Genomic DNA, 13,281 nt, shown 5'->3' on the forward strand with positions numbered 1-13,281 from the left:
TCAATCACCGCACATGTGATTGCTTGCGCCGGTGTCGAGGTACCATTTGTTTCTTTTCTCTTTAACTTGGTTTTGGCACGCGAGCAACAAAGTTTCTTCTCCGCTTTTTTCTTCTACAAAGTTAGCTTTCTCCACAACTTTCTTCGAGAATCTACACTCAGATGCATAGTGACCAATCTTGTTGCAGTTGAAGCACTTGATTTGTGATTTGTCACACCTCGACCATGAATTTCCTCTTCCACGGCCTCTTGTTGCTTGTGGATTCCAACTTCTTTCTCCATTGTTAGAGTAGTTGTTGTAACCTCTTCTTCCTTCTCCTCCATGTCCTCGTCCACACCCATGATCTTGGCCACGACCTCGTCCTCTTTGACTCTTGTAATTTGCATAATTTGTTTCCTTTACATTGAGTTGTAGTAGTTGATCCATAGCCTCCTTTTGTTTAATTTTTCTCTTTTGTTTTTCTTGGTATGCTTGTAAGGAACCCATAAGTTGCTCAATAGTCATGGTCTTTAAATCCCTGTTTTCTTTAATGTTGGTAACAATGAAGTCAAAACTTGGATTTAAAATGCGGAGTATTTTCTCCATGACTTTCACCTCATCAACATCTTTGCCATTTCTTTTAAGTTGATTGACTACGGCCAATACTCAAGAAAAATAATCAGAAATTAACTCAGACTCTTCCATAAATAAACGTTCAAAATCACCTCTAAGAGTTTGAAGACGAATCTTTTTCACTTGTTCCACTCTTTTGTTGCAAGTTGGAAGTTTGTCCCATGCTTCTTTGGCCGTCGTTGCATTGGAGATCTTCTCAAATATATCTTCATCCACCGATTGATAAATGAGAAAGAGAGTTTTCTTGTCTCTCTTTCTTGACTCTTTCAATGTCTCCTTTACACCTTGGCTTTGCGAGGCTTCATCTTGCTCCTTGAAGCCTTTCTCAACGATATCTCACACATCTTGAGCTCCTAGCAATGCCTTCGTCTTAATACTCCAATTGTCATAGTTGTTCTTTGTGACCATCGGCATTTGGAAAGGGAAACATCAATTCGCCATTTTTTGAGGACCTTGAAGCTCTAATGCCACTTTATTGAAAATAAACCCTTTTTGTATTTAGGGAAAATGTGTGGGAATATTAGAGGCTTGAATAGAAACTTGATAGGTATGAGAATTATTTATGGAAGAGAGAACTTTATATTTTTTGTTTTATACAAAAGTGTATGATTACATCTCTATTTATAATACTCTAAGGAGAACTCTAGACACACTAATTCTAGAGAGTTCTCAACTCTAGACATTCAAAGAGTATTCTAGAAAATATTACAATCTTAAGAAATATCTAGACACTCCAAATACTACAAGACTTTTCTAGAAACATTACCCAAAGTAAACTAAGCCCAAAAATCAAATAATAAGGTTAGACCCAAATCAAGTTTAATACGGCCACCACTAATTGCTTTTCCGGCCACCGCGAAACACGATTTTGCACCACCACCTTCAAGTTGCGCCTTCACCCATAACAACCATATCGCAAACTCGACACAACACCAACCTGCTCCTTTTTGGAGTATGTTCTGCAGAAGATTTGTTAAAGATTTTATTATTATTGATTTAACAATATGATTAAGTGATTTATTTTACAGTTGGATGAAGATTAATTCAGATTTAAATGAAGATTTAAATTTAAATTTAAATTGAAACAAATCATATCTTGTTGGAGATATTCAAGGAACAAATAAAATATCCAATAGATTCTGCGTTGATTCTGGATGAAATCAAAGATATTATCCAGGAAGAAAATCCCAGAATTATGATGTTATATAAGGAGCTCAAAACCTACACTTTAAGCCAAACAATACTTTGAAGATTTAGAATGCTAGGGTTTATTTTTGAGTCCTTGTTATTGTTGTATGTACACATCTATGTTTCAGTAATTTGGTATAAAAGATTTGTCTAGAGTTGAGTGGTAGTATCCAACATTGATTATTGAGTTGTAATCTCCAAACACAGGTTTTGTGATTGAGAAGAAAATGAGTAGGTTCTCATATTTAGGGGGAGACTCTAAATAGAAAGTCATTGGATAATGTTAGGAAGAGACATTGAACAACATAGGATTTGTTGTTGCTTGTAAGACTAATTGTACTAAGCTACTAATAATGAATTTTCATTCTTGGATTGTGGACTCAGCCCCCCAGATGTAGGTGTGGTTTCACCAAACTGGGTGAACAATTGATTGTGTTCTTCTTTATTGTTTTTCTACTTCATCGTCTATTACTTGTTAGTATAGTGGTCCTGGTTTATGTTGTCGAACTTGTTGTTGAAGCATCGTGTTCGACATTTGTCCCCTGAGAAACAGAATTTCAAAAGGCAATAAAATAAAACTAATTTATTTCAAAGATTCATTCAAAACGCAACAGTCTGGCATTGTTGAGCAAAATCCAAATGTCGTACCAACATGCTGGAGCATTGCGCCCAACATGTGTCCCTTATACAACTTAAACAAGCTAGAACAATCTTGAACACTTCTCCATATTATCGCTTTGCTAAATGCAGGCAACTGAAATGGAAAATCAAATAGGAACTATAATGAAAAATATTGGTTAATCGTGTGTATACATTGGTTAATAAACACATATACACAAGTGCAAAAACATTCTTTATTTATCTTTTATTATAAATAATAAAAAATATGACTCCAAAAAAAAAAGATTGATATTATTAGATGAAACTATAATGATATTTAGAAATTGACTTAACTAAATCTTCATTTTCATTGCATAATAATACTAAATAATTTTTTTATATAGTAATTATTTTATGTATTTGGTGGAGTATACTGGGAGATACTAAAGAATAGTGGGAGAAGAGGTTAGAGAATGATACATATAGAAAAAGAAGTGATTAGTAAAAGAGAGAGAATTGCTTACTAACCTAACCTCTAAAAATTTTAGTGTCAAAACTAATGAGTTAAGAACAATGACATTAAATTTTCACTTAAAATCTTAAAATATTTGATTTACAAATCTTATTATTTTTATATTGCTAAACCTATATTTTTTTTCATACAATATATCAAAAAAGGTAAAAATTAAAAATTAAAAAAAAAATCCTACTTTTGAATTCATCAAAAATAGTTTCAGCTTATTACTTTTTTTATTCCCTTTATTCACTTGTTCTTTTATCTTTTAAATCTTCCTTATACTATAACTTTGTCTAAAGCAAGCAATTATATACGCAAAGGAGTAAATATCCCGCCAGCATCTTGATTTGTTTTCCCTCCTAAGCAAAATTATTTTTTTTCCTGGTTCTGGTCAAACTTTATATTGGATATCTATTTATTTTATTAAAAATGTGTTTGGCTATTAAGTTTAATTTACTTTATTTAAATTTTTTCAAACATATGATTTAGCATTTATCGCATCAAATTAGTTATTTATATTTAACAATGTTTACACTATTAGCTAAATTTTTGTCCACTTTTGTCGCAGATTTGAAGATGATCTTTAAACGATATAATAAGAATATACCAATATTTAGAATTAAAATTAGACTTTCATTAACAATAATGAGATAATTAACAAAGATAAAATGTAAACCATATCAGGTTAATTTTGACGAATTAAACATTGCAGAAGTTATTATAATGTAATTTAGATGTTATGTTGGCAATCAAATAAATAATTTAAGTAATATTTATTTTAAGTGTTTTTTATTTTTTATTTTTTATAAAATATATTTAAAATAATAAATTTAAGTATATACTTTAAATATATTTTATAAAAATAAAAATAAAAGTCACTTAAATAGTCACGATTTACTTTTTTTGAATAGTTAACTAAGACTTATGAGAATATATATTTGTAATATCTATTAATAGATGATTGAGGATCATATATGGTCTCGTGAAGGGAATCGTCTCGCCTTAAACGTCTCTTATTCGCTCAGTTATAGAAAATTGCAAAAAGATGTTTTTTTTATGTAGAAAGAAATTAGAAGTTGATCCACATCTTTATATAAAATAAGGATTTAACGATCCACCGATGACTAATAGACAAATGATCATTCTTAACAAAACTCTAGATCTAAAGACTTTTATAAATATTATTCTCCTAACAGTAGAGATGACATATCACATTTTACTCAAATATGTCATTTATAGAAAGAGTCATTCATCTCACATGAATCATCTCACATGAAGTGACTCTCTCACACCACTATAAATGATGTAAACATCATCATACGAGACTTTTCTTCGTCATAACCAAATTATAATTATTATAAATTTATTAAGGTCTCTAAAACATCTCTTACTCATATAAAAATACTATGCACAGAAGTATTTTTTAATCAACAAACAAATAAAAAATAAATTTTGATTTGATATTATAGAGTTTGAAACATAAAGGATCAATTTAACACGAGTCATTCATTATTTATGTAATACAATTACATCAACGTCTAATACACTAATTTACCACATCACCCAAAAACTTATACGATTGTTTTAAAATTCGTTAAATAGTTTTGAATCTCATTTCAAAAATTAATTTAAAGAAATATATTTATACATTAAAGTTTCGAGATTTAAATTATGTGAATTCGAAATTTCAATGCAACTTCGTCAAATTTGACAGGACAATATAAAAAAAAAGTGGTCTCTCATATTTGATGCTATATATTGTAAATTATTTTACACTAAAAACATATAGTTTTATACTAAAAAAATAAATGACATTTTAAAAACTTTAAATCAAATAAAAGATTTCAAGTGTAGTTTTGGCTAATTTTAATATGAAGCTTTAAACTTGTAAATTTAACTTGAATACTTTTAAGTTGATGTAAGACGTGTTGTCTTGTTACTTTAAATCTCAACTTTAATTTATTCCTTAAAGTTTATAATATTCATATATACACTTCACCTTAACCTCCAAAAGTGAAATTGAATTTAGATTCCATAAGCCAGGAGAAGATCCATTTCCCAATTCAATACTTATAAATGAAAAAAGTGTGACTAAGAGGAGACTTAATTAAATGTGGTATGTTAGATTATTCGGAGGATAATACTATTTTCATTCCTAAATTTAAGATCTTTTAGAATAAATTACAAAAGTTAAAAAAAGTTTGTTAAAATATTAAATTTGTTAATCATTTATATAATTTTAAAATTTTAAAAATTTATTCTTGAAAAAAAGTTTATTTAATATTTATATAATATCATTTAGTGATCGATGTGTAATGTGTCAATGGTCATATGAAAATAATTGACATGTTTTTTTTAGATCTGTTGAACTGAAATCGGTGTGGGAAGTTGAGCTTTAGCACATCATTAGTGAAAATTTGGAGGTTGCAGACAACTTTGTTGTCTTATATTTTCAGCTACTTGAACAATTAATGAACCAACAAACTCTCTCTTTTGTTATGACTCTGTGGGATATATGGAAGCGAAGGAATGATAAGTTGTGGAACAATATCACCATGAGTGTGCACACATGATTGTGCATATGACGCGAAAATCTTTATTGTAATGACAGCATGCACGAACAAAAATGGGGTCACTCATTAGCATAACAGGTGGCTGAGGTCAAAAATGGGTGTCGCATCCTGCGAAAAATCAACCGGCGAGACTCAAAATAAAAACAACACAGAGCCGCCACTAAACGTTATTTATCCCAAGATGGGGAAAGGAAACGCTCAGAGAAACCTGGAAAAGACATGGTCTCACGACCAAGAGAATGGGTTCGGGAGTCGGTTACGCGAGGGGAAGGTATTAGCACCCCTCACGTCCGTCGTACTCGACGGGATCCACGTCCTAGAATAAAGAATAGGTTGCTAAAACATCACACACACACACAGGGAACGCAGGTGGGGTTAAGAGGAACGAGCTCGATAAGGTATCGCACCTTATGCCTACATATCTTGTCTGGAACAAGAATCAGAGCCTCTGTAGTTCGGCTTACGCACGCCAAACAACACAAACAACACAAACAAACAAGGGTGGCAAACATGGAGCCCGACAACCACTGGATGGAATTACGTCGACATCCGAACCAAAACTCACTCAAAAGGGCAAACTTGGAGCCCGACAGCCAATCACTGGGCTTACGTCGGCATCCGAACCCAAACACCAGACAACACAGTCAGATAACAAGTAAACACACGCAAAAAGAAAAAGGTTGCCCGGAGTGGTCTCGCACGACCACCTGCCTACATACCTCGTCTGGAACGAGGATCAGGGCGATGTAGTTCCCCTGAAAGGGACTAAATTGCTAACCAGAAACCGGGGAAAACACGACACTAGGGAGCTGAGACTCGAGCCTAATGTTGTCATGCAAAGTCACCCTAAGTTCAGGTTTCTACCTACTTGCATCAGTGCGATCTAATCCTAACCAGGAAAGAAGAAAGCATACAAGCATACATCATATATCAAATGAGAACAGGCATCTCAAACAAGCATGTCAATCAGAGATTCACAGAGCACACGCTATAACCAAACAAGAGGCTCAATCAAAGGGGTTTGACCGCCGAAGCGAGTCGTCTGTACATGGTTTTGACTTGCTCTTAACCTTGCCATTACGAGGCTAAGGTGAAGCAGATGAAGAGGTGAAGTGAGGATCAGACCTCACAGCTCATATCCCTAACCAGGGAGAGCGTCTGACAAATGAGCATGGGTCCAGAATGGGGGGACCCTTCTATACTCGGAGACTCTGACTCAATGTGCACTGCACAGGATCTTGGGTTAGGATCTCAATGCTTCAACCATGTAATGGGAGCAAGGAGAAGACTCAACTGAATAGTGGGGGATAGACTACATATCCCTACCTTCCACCAATTGCCTTACTTGAAGGACTTTTCCTGCTTGGGCTTAAAAATAAACATACACAAGCATTGCCTCTTAAGGAGGACTTCAGACATTTATTTGCCCGGCCCGGTAACAGCCGGGTCTCCAGACTACATGAAGTCAAGAGGACTTACCTCAATGCAAGTTGCTTAAGCAAAGCAAAGCAAAAAGTTCACAAGGAACTGAGCAACTAAAGTACCTGGAAACAATCCAACACAGTTAGTACTCAGACAGACAAAACCAAACAGCAAGTGTTCAATCAATCAAACTATATAAAGCAATGCACAATAAAGCAAGCTCAAAGCTTAAGCCTAAACTTCACCACCTACAAAACAATGTTATGTTAGTGTACAAACATCAACAACATCAACTAAAATTGATTTGGATCATTCTCCATGAGCATTGCTTTTCTTGATCCTGAAAAATCAAGCAAACATTAGCAACTAGACCACTAGGCCAAGCCTAGGGTCCAAAAGCAAGAAAAAAATAGTAAACAACAAGGTATTCACCCACCAATCTCAAATTAAAGTCAAACAAGAGCAAACATCATTGGTCTCATGTTTATATCATTCATTATGCTCATGTTATGCACAAAATAAGGCAAACTAGTTCAAATGAAGCACCAAGCATACAAACAGAAGTATTGCATTCAAATCCATACCAAGACACATCCAAAAATTCTCAAATTAATTGCACCTAAACAGGGGGTATTCAAGGTCTACCATGTCAAATTTGAGCTCATTTGGGCAAATGGAACCATGTCAATGAAAATCAACAAAAACAGTCACAATTATAGGCTCCAAATCACAACATCAATACATGCTTCCACTTCAAAAATTCACATCTCATTGAAAACAAAATAGAAATGGATGGGACCAAAACAGGGATGTCACATTATGTGTCTATTACATGCATATCAAATTTCATGATCATACAGTACCATATGAGGATTTCTCAATCAATCTACCAACCTAGGTCACATGAGCTTGCACAAATGATCACCAGAAATGAAAAATCATGATCAAATTGAAAATGCAGTGTAAAATTCCACAAAAATTCATACAATATCTCAACATGCCAACCAATCATCATGCAAAATTTCATATTATTTCAACAAGTATAGGTCCATCAATTAAATTCAACAAGTTGACATCAAGAGGTGTGACACAAATTGTCACACCTAAGTTCCAAAATTCACATCTCAATGGCCAGGTATCAAAAATGCATGAAATTTACATATAAATGAACATCAATGAGTCCACAATCATCACAAAAATTTTCAAGAATTTATTTGCAAGCATGTGCATTTCACAATTAAAATGGTAAAGTGTGTCGAAATGTCATACATGTGAAAGAACCTTAGGTCAAACCAAAAATATACCATGCACAACTTTGACCAATAGGTCAAAAAAATTCTACACTCAACCACAAAGTCAACACAAAAATTTCCATATTTTTCTGAATTTTCTACTATTTTTATGAATTATTAAACATGTTAATGAATTTTTTAAGAATTAATTAAATTAATTAAATGTGCCAATGGCACAATTGTAATTATGTGGCGCGGTGGAGGGAAACATCCAGTTTGAAATTTTGAACAGAATTTTGGATCAAACTACCAATTCATCATCGTTCTCACTCAATATTTTCCAGAAATTGAAAAAAACGAAGAACACTCAATCTTCACTAAAATGGACGTGCCTATAACCAAACGAACCGTCTAAGCATCTACAGTCCAAATATCAACTTCATTTGCCCTAATTGTTCCTCTATCACACGAATCACGCAAATTAGGGTTTGGTCACAAGAATTCAATTCCAGATTTCGCGCGCTACAGGCAATTATTTACAAATCTAACTACATCAGGATGCTCTACGTAGTGTGCTCTTTCTAACGCATATGATCATTAAGCCTATCATGAGAATCGAAAATCCAACATACCTGGAATGGCACTGTTGATTGAGCTGTTCTTGAGCTTCAATTCTTCAAAACAGATGCAGAGGCACGATGAGAAAGATGAATGGAGTGGTTGCTTCAGGTCCAGGTTGCTCCTAGCACTCAAGAATTCCAAAGTCCATGGATGAAGCTATGTTGAACAGTCGAGAATCCAAGCTCCTTGCCTTCCAATTTGCAAAAACAGTCGATGAGGATGATGAATGTGGTTGAATGCAACAAGAATCGTGTAAATTGGTTCAAGATTGAGGGAGAATTGTGAAGTTGAAGGTGTTGAGTTCTTGATGAAATTTTGAGAGAATGAGAGGTTTTGAGATCCAACTTGGGGAATTGTGAATTCTGTTATGATTAACAAGTGTTTATGATTATATATGGTAGCTTAATCCATGCTTAAGTGTGTGATTAACCAAATTAGCATTGTTAGTGTAATTGGTTATTTCAAGTGAGGGGTAAAAATGGAATTTCACCATGACAGCTAGTGCCACCTGTTTTGACAGCACATACACCTTCCACTTATCACACGTGAGCTGTAGAAACTTGCCTCATGCTCATTGGTTGCTTAAATCTCAAAATCACCATGTGACACCATTTGTCCATTTTTATCCATTGCATTTTTCAAGCCAAATCTCAATTTACAAGGCCTATGCAAGAAATGATGATTCCAACACACTCTAAATTCCATTTATGAGGTGTAGAAAAAAGTCCCATCTCCAAATTCCAATTATTTTGAGAGTTGGACAATTTTGCCCTTGGTCCAATTCAACTGTCCAGTTGAAAAGTGACTTTTTGCCTTGGCCATTTTTGGGAAAATCCAATTATGCACCCTCAAAGTACATGTCAAATGGAGTTTGTGCATATAAAGAACTTGCAATTTGGACAAAGTATGTGGAAGTTATGGCCTCCTGATTATGGGTCATTTTTGAATTTCACTGAGCCATAACTTTCCAACCATATATTGGATTTTCAAGTTCTTGGACTTTTTGGAAAGGTGAGAAAAAGATCTACAACTTTCCTGTTGAACAAATTTTCATTTGAAGCTTCCTTGGACACGTGGCCTTGAGGTCCAAAACTTTCCATTTTTGGAAACTTCAGTTACAAGTCACTTTCTATTTTTGGCAGTTTTTGTCCTGACTTGATTTTCTTCATTTTTAAGCTTTGAGATGTCAAATATCACTTGTTCCATCATGAATGAAGTGTATCCAACTCATTTCCACCTCCAAATCCATCAGATCATGTACAGTTGACCACAGTTGACTTTTCAACTGATAGATGAAATTGGCAATGCATAGATCAAATTAAGCCCCAATCTTCAACTGAAATGGCTCAAGGGTGCAACCCTAGCCTCAATTAGCACAATATAACCATATTATGAACCCCATAACCATTATAGACCCCATCTCCTGATCATGCCCTGATTGGCCCAATGCAACTGATTAGGGTTGACCAGTGGTCAAAACCCTAATCTCAAGGAATCTTCTTCAATCTTCTGATGACATCCAACCATGATGATGATGATGTATCATTGCAATCAAGATGAAGACCAATACCCTTGAGAATCATGAAACCCTAATTCACAGCCCAATCCTCAGATGGCCATGATCAATCAATAAACCCTAGGCTTGCACTTTGACTTCCTCATCTCCTGATCAAGACTTGGGAGAATGACTTGCACAACGTAACCACATGATATGCAATATGAGATGCCTAATGCCCTAGAATGAAATGCAAATATGTTAATGCTAGTCCCAAGAGAGGAGGGCAAATTTTGAGGTGTTACAGCTGCCCCTATTCAATCCACTGTGAACCTGTCGATACGAAATAGCCTCGGCTTTCGGATGATCAGGATGAAGAGTGATTGAATACCAAGAACAGACGAACAATTTGCACTCTGATGGGATATAATTAACGCCTGTCAGCATCGGCGAAGAAACAAACTCTGAAACGTCGACCTGGATACCAAAATAAATGGTAACTCAGGGATAACCATGGCCTGATCACCACACATCCACTCGGGATTATTATTCTCCCCTTTTTTTTCTTTTCTTGGACCCGAAATTTTCTTTTCTTCTTCTTGGTCTGAAAACCACGTCGGTCTGATCTCCGCTTCGGTCTGAACTCCGGTTCGGTCTGAACTCCGGAAAATTGGTCTGAACACCACTTCGGTCTGAACTCCGCTTCGGTCTGAACTCCGGAAAATTGCTTGCGCCAATGATCCCCAATCATTGCATTTGAACCCCTGAACCGCGCTGATCGCGTAACGTCCTCTGATTTTACTTCCATCTCTGTTCGACGGAAACCTTTCCTCCAGTATCGCACTACTGGGGAACATTGTTGATCTGACGTCATGATGCTAGACTCCTCAGAGTAACATCTTCACCATCTGGTGAAACCAAACCTTCAAGCGGTAACCACGGCTTGAGTCATGCTGAACGCGTCATGATGTTGAACTTATCCAAGTAACATCTTCACCATCCGGTGAAACCGAATATCAAGCGGTATCCACGGCTTGAATCGCGCTGATCGCGTCACGATGTTGAGCTTATCCAAGTAACATCTTCACCATCCGGTGAAACCAAATATCAAGCGGTATCCACGGCTTGAATCGCGCTGATCGCGTCATGATGTTGAGCTTATCCAAGTAACATCTTCACCATCCGGTGAAACCAAATATCAAGCTGTACCCACGGCTTGAATTGCGCTGATCGCGTCATGATGTTGAGCTTATCCAAGTAACATCTTCACCATCCGGTGAAACCAAATATCAAGCGGTATCCACGGCTTGAATCGCGCTGATCGCGTCACATTTCCATCTCTGTCCGACGGAAAAGCTCCTCCAGTATCGCACTACTGGGGTACAACAAATCTCAAGCGGTAACCACGGCCCGAGTAACTGATGCTTGCAATGCTGATGTTGATCTTCCAACCAGTGAAACCACTCCTCAAACGGTAATCACGGCTCGAGTTGCATCTTCACCCACTGGCAGAACCATATCTCAAACGGTAACCACGGCTTGAGATTAGCCTATGCTTGCAATGATGCATGATTGATTTTTCTGCGTAATGCTCCATAATTATGGAAATGCTACGCGATTATTTATTTTTCTATGCAATATGATATGCTTATTTACATGATGAATGCATAAAAAGAAATATCCCCCTCAAGGGACTCTTCTGGGAAGCACGAGACACTCTGCTGAGGAACTCGCCATTGCTCCAACTCCAACCTGCTGGGGAATAGCACTGCTGCTGGGAAATAGGCAACCCTTGCTGGGGAAACCTCCTTTGCACCCAATCCACTCGAGAAACTACTGGGGATAAGAACCACCAATGCACTCTGTGGGGATACAACAATCTTTGACTTGCTGGGGAATATCAATCCTGACTCCACTTCGGGAAAACCCTCACAGATGCCCGTTGACTTCACTGGGGAAACAGCAACCTCCAGTCGTGACGACTGGGAAAGCATCGATCTGAAACCTGCTGGGGATAACCATCCTGACCCTGCTAGGAAACCGCATACTACTCCGCTGGGACAACCCATGCAATCCATAGGTAGAATCATCACAGCTGGGGATGCAGAAATTCGTCCACTACGGGAACTTGTTCAATCCACTGGTAGGATGAACACTGCTGGAGATATATTTCATTGAAACCCGCTCCGCTCGGGGAACTGCTGGAGATATATTTCTTTGAAAAAGACCCGCTCCACTCGGGGAATAGCAACCTTCTGGCCTGGCCGCTGAGGAAACGCCATTGTAAACCTGCCAGGTATAACCATCTTGACTCGGCTGGAGAGGTCCACAGACCTTGAATCTGCTGGGGAGCTAGTCCTATAACTCTGCTTGGGGACTTAGCTGGGAAACGAGAATAATTGGCACAGAACACCCGTCGACTCGTCGAACCACGGCATCTACCTCCAATACTCGTATCAGCTTTCCTCTTTTGAGAACTCCAGACTCGTCTGGACCTTTTCTGCTCCATCATCTTGTATTCCAAGTCGCGCCGCGATCGACGGAAACGTACTCCTAGGAGTTATACAGAAATTCCAATTTTTCGACTTTGAAGAGTCTTCTTGGTTAATTCCAAAGATCGTCGGACGTCCCTCCGTCGTCTCTCCGTTCCTCCTTCGTCCTTGATCGAACCCTGCGGGGAATTACAAACTTTCAAACCTTCCGATTTTGAAGAGTCTTCTTGATTATCATCAAGGATCGTCGTACGCCGCAACGTCACTTCATCGTTCTCCATTCATTCATCCCTGAGCGAACTCTCTGGGGATCTATTACTAAAAGCTTCCACATCACAACCTGCAAGTGAGTGAAAATATCCAACAGTTCCTGCAAAACAGATCGTCAGATAAAACCGTGCCCCAGGCGTGTCAAGATTTCAACACTTGGGTCACTCAACCTTCCAAATAAGATTTCAAATTTTCAATCTTATAAACATGCATTGGAAGGAACCTGTATGTCTTAAAATGCAAGATTCTTTATCAAAAA

The 13,281-nt window shown here is 36.9% G+C and overlaps 1 protein-coding gene across 1 annotated transcript; it reads right to left on the reverse strand.

Annotated features, from left to right (window-relative positions):
* LOC127102304 (uncharacterized) lies at positions 1–585 on the reverse strand. The gene has a single exon (XM_051039685.1). It carries the CDS (start codon positions 583–585, stop codon positions 1–3), a length of 585 nt encoding a protein of 194 aa, XP_050895642.1.
* Between the last annotated feature and the right edge of the window lie 12,696 nt (positions 586–13,281).

This window comes from Lathyrus oleraceus, chromosome 7 (genome assembly GCF_024323335.1).
Source record: "Lathyrus oleraceus cultivar Zhongwan6 chromosome 7, CAAS_Psat_ZW6_1.0, whole genome shotgun sequence".
Taxonomy (NCBI): domain Eukaryota; kingdom Viridiplantae; phylum Streptophyta; class Magnoliopsida; order Fabales; family Fabaceae; genus Lathyrus; species Lathyrus oleraceus.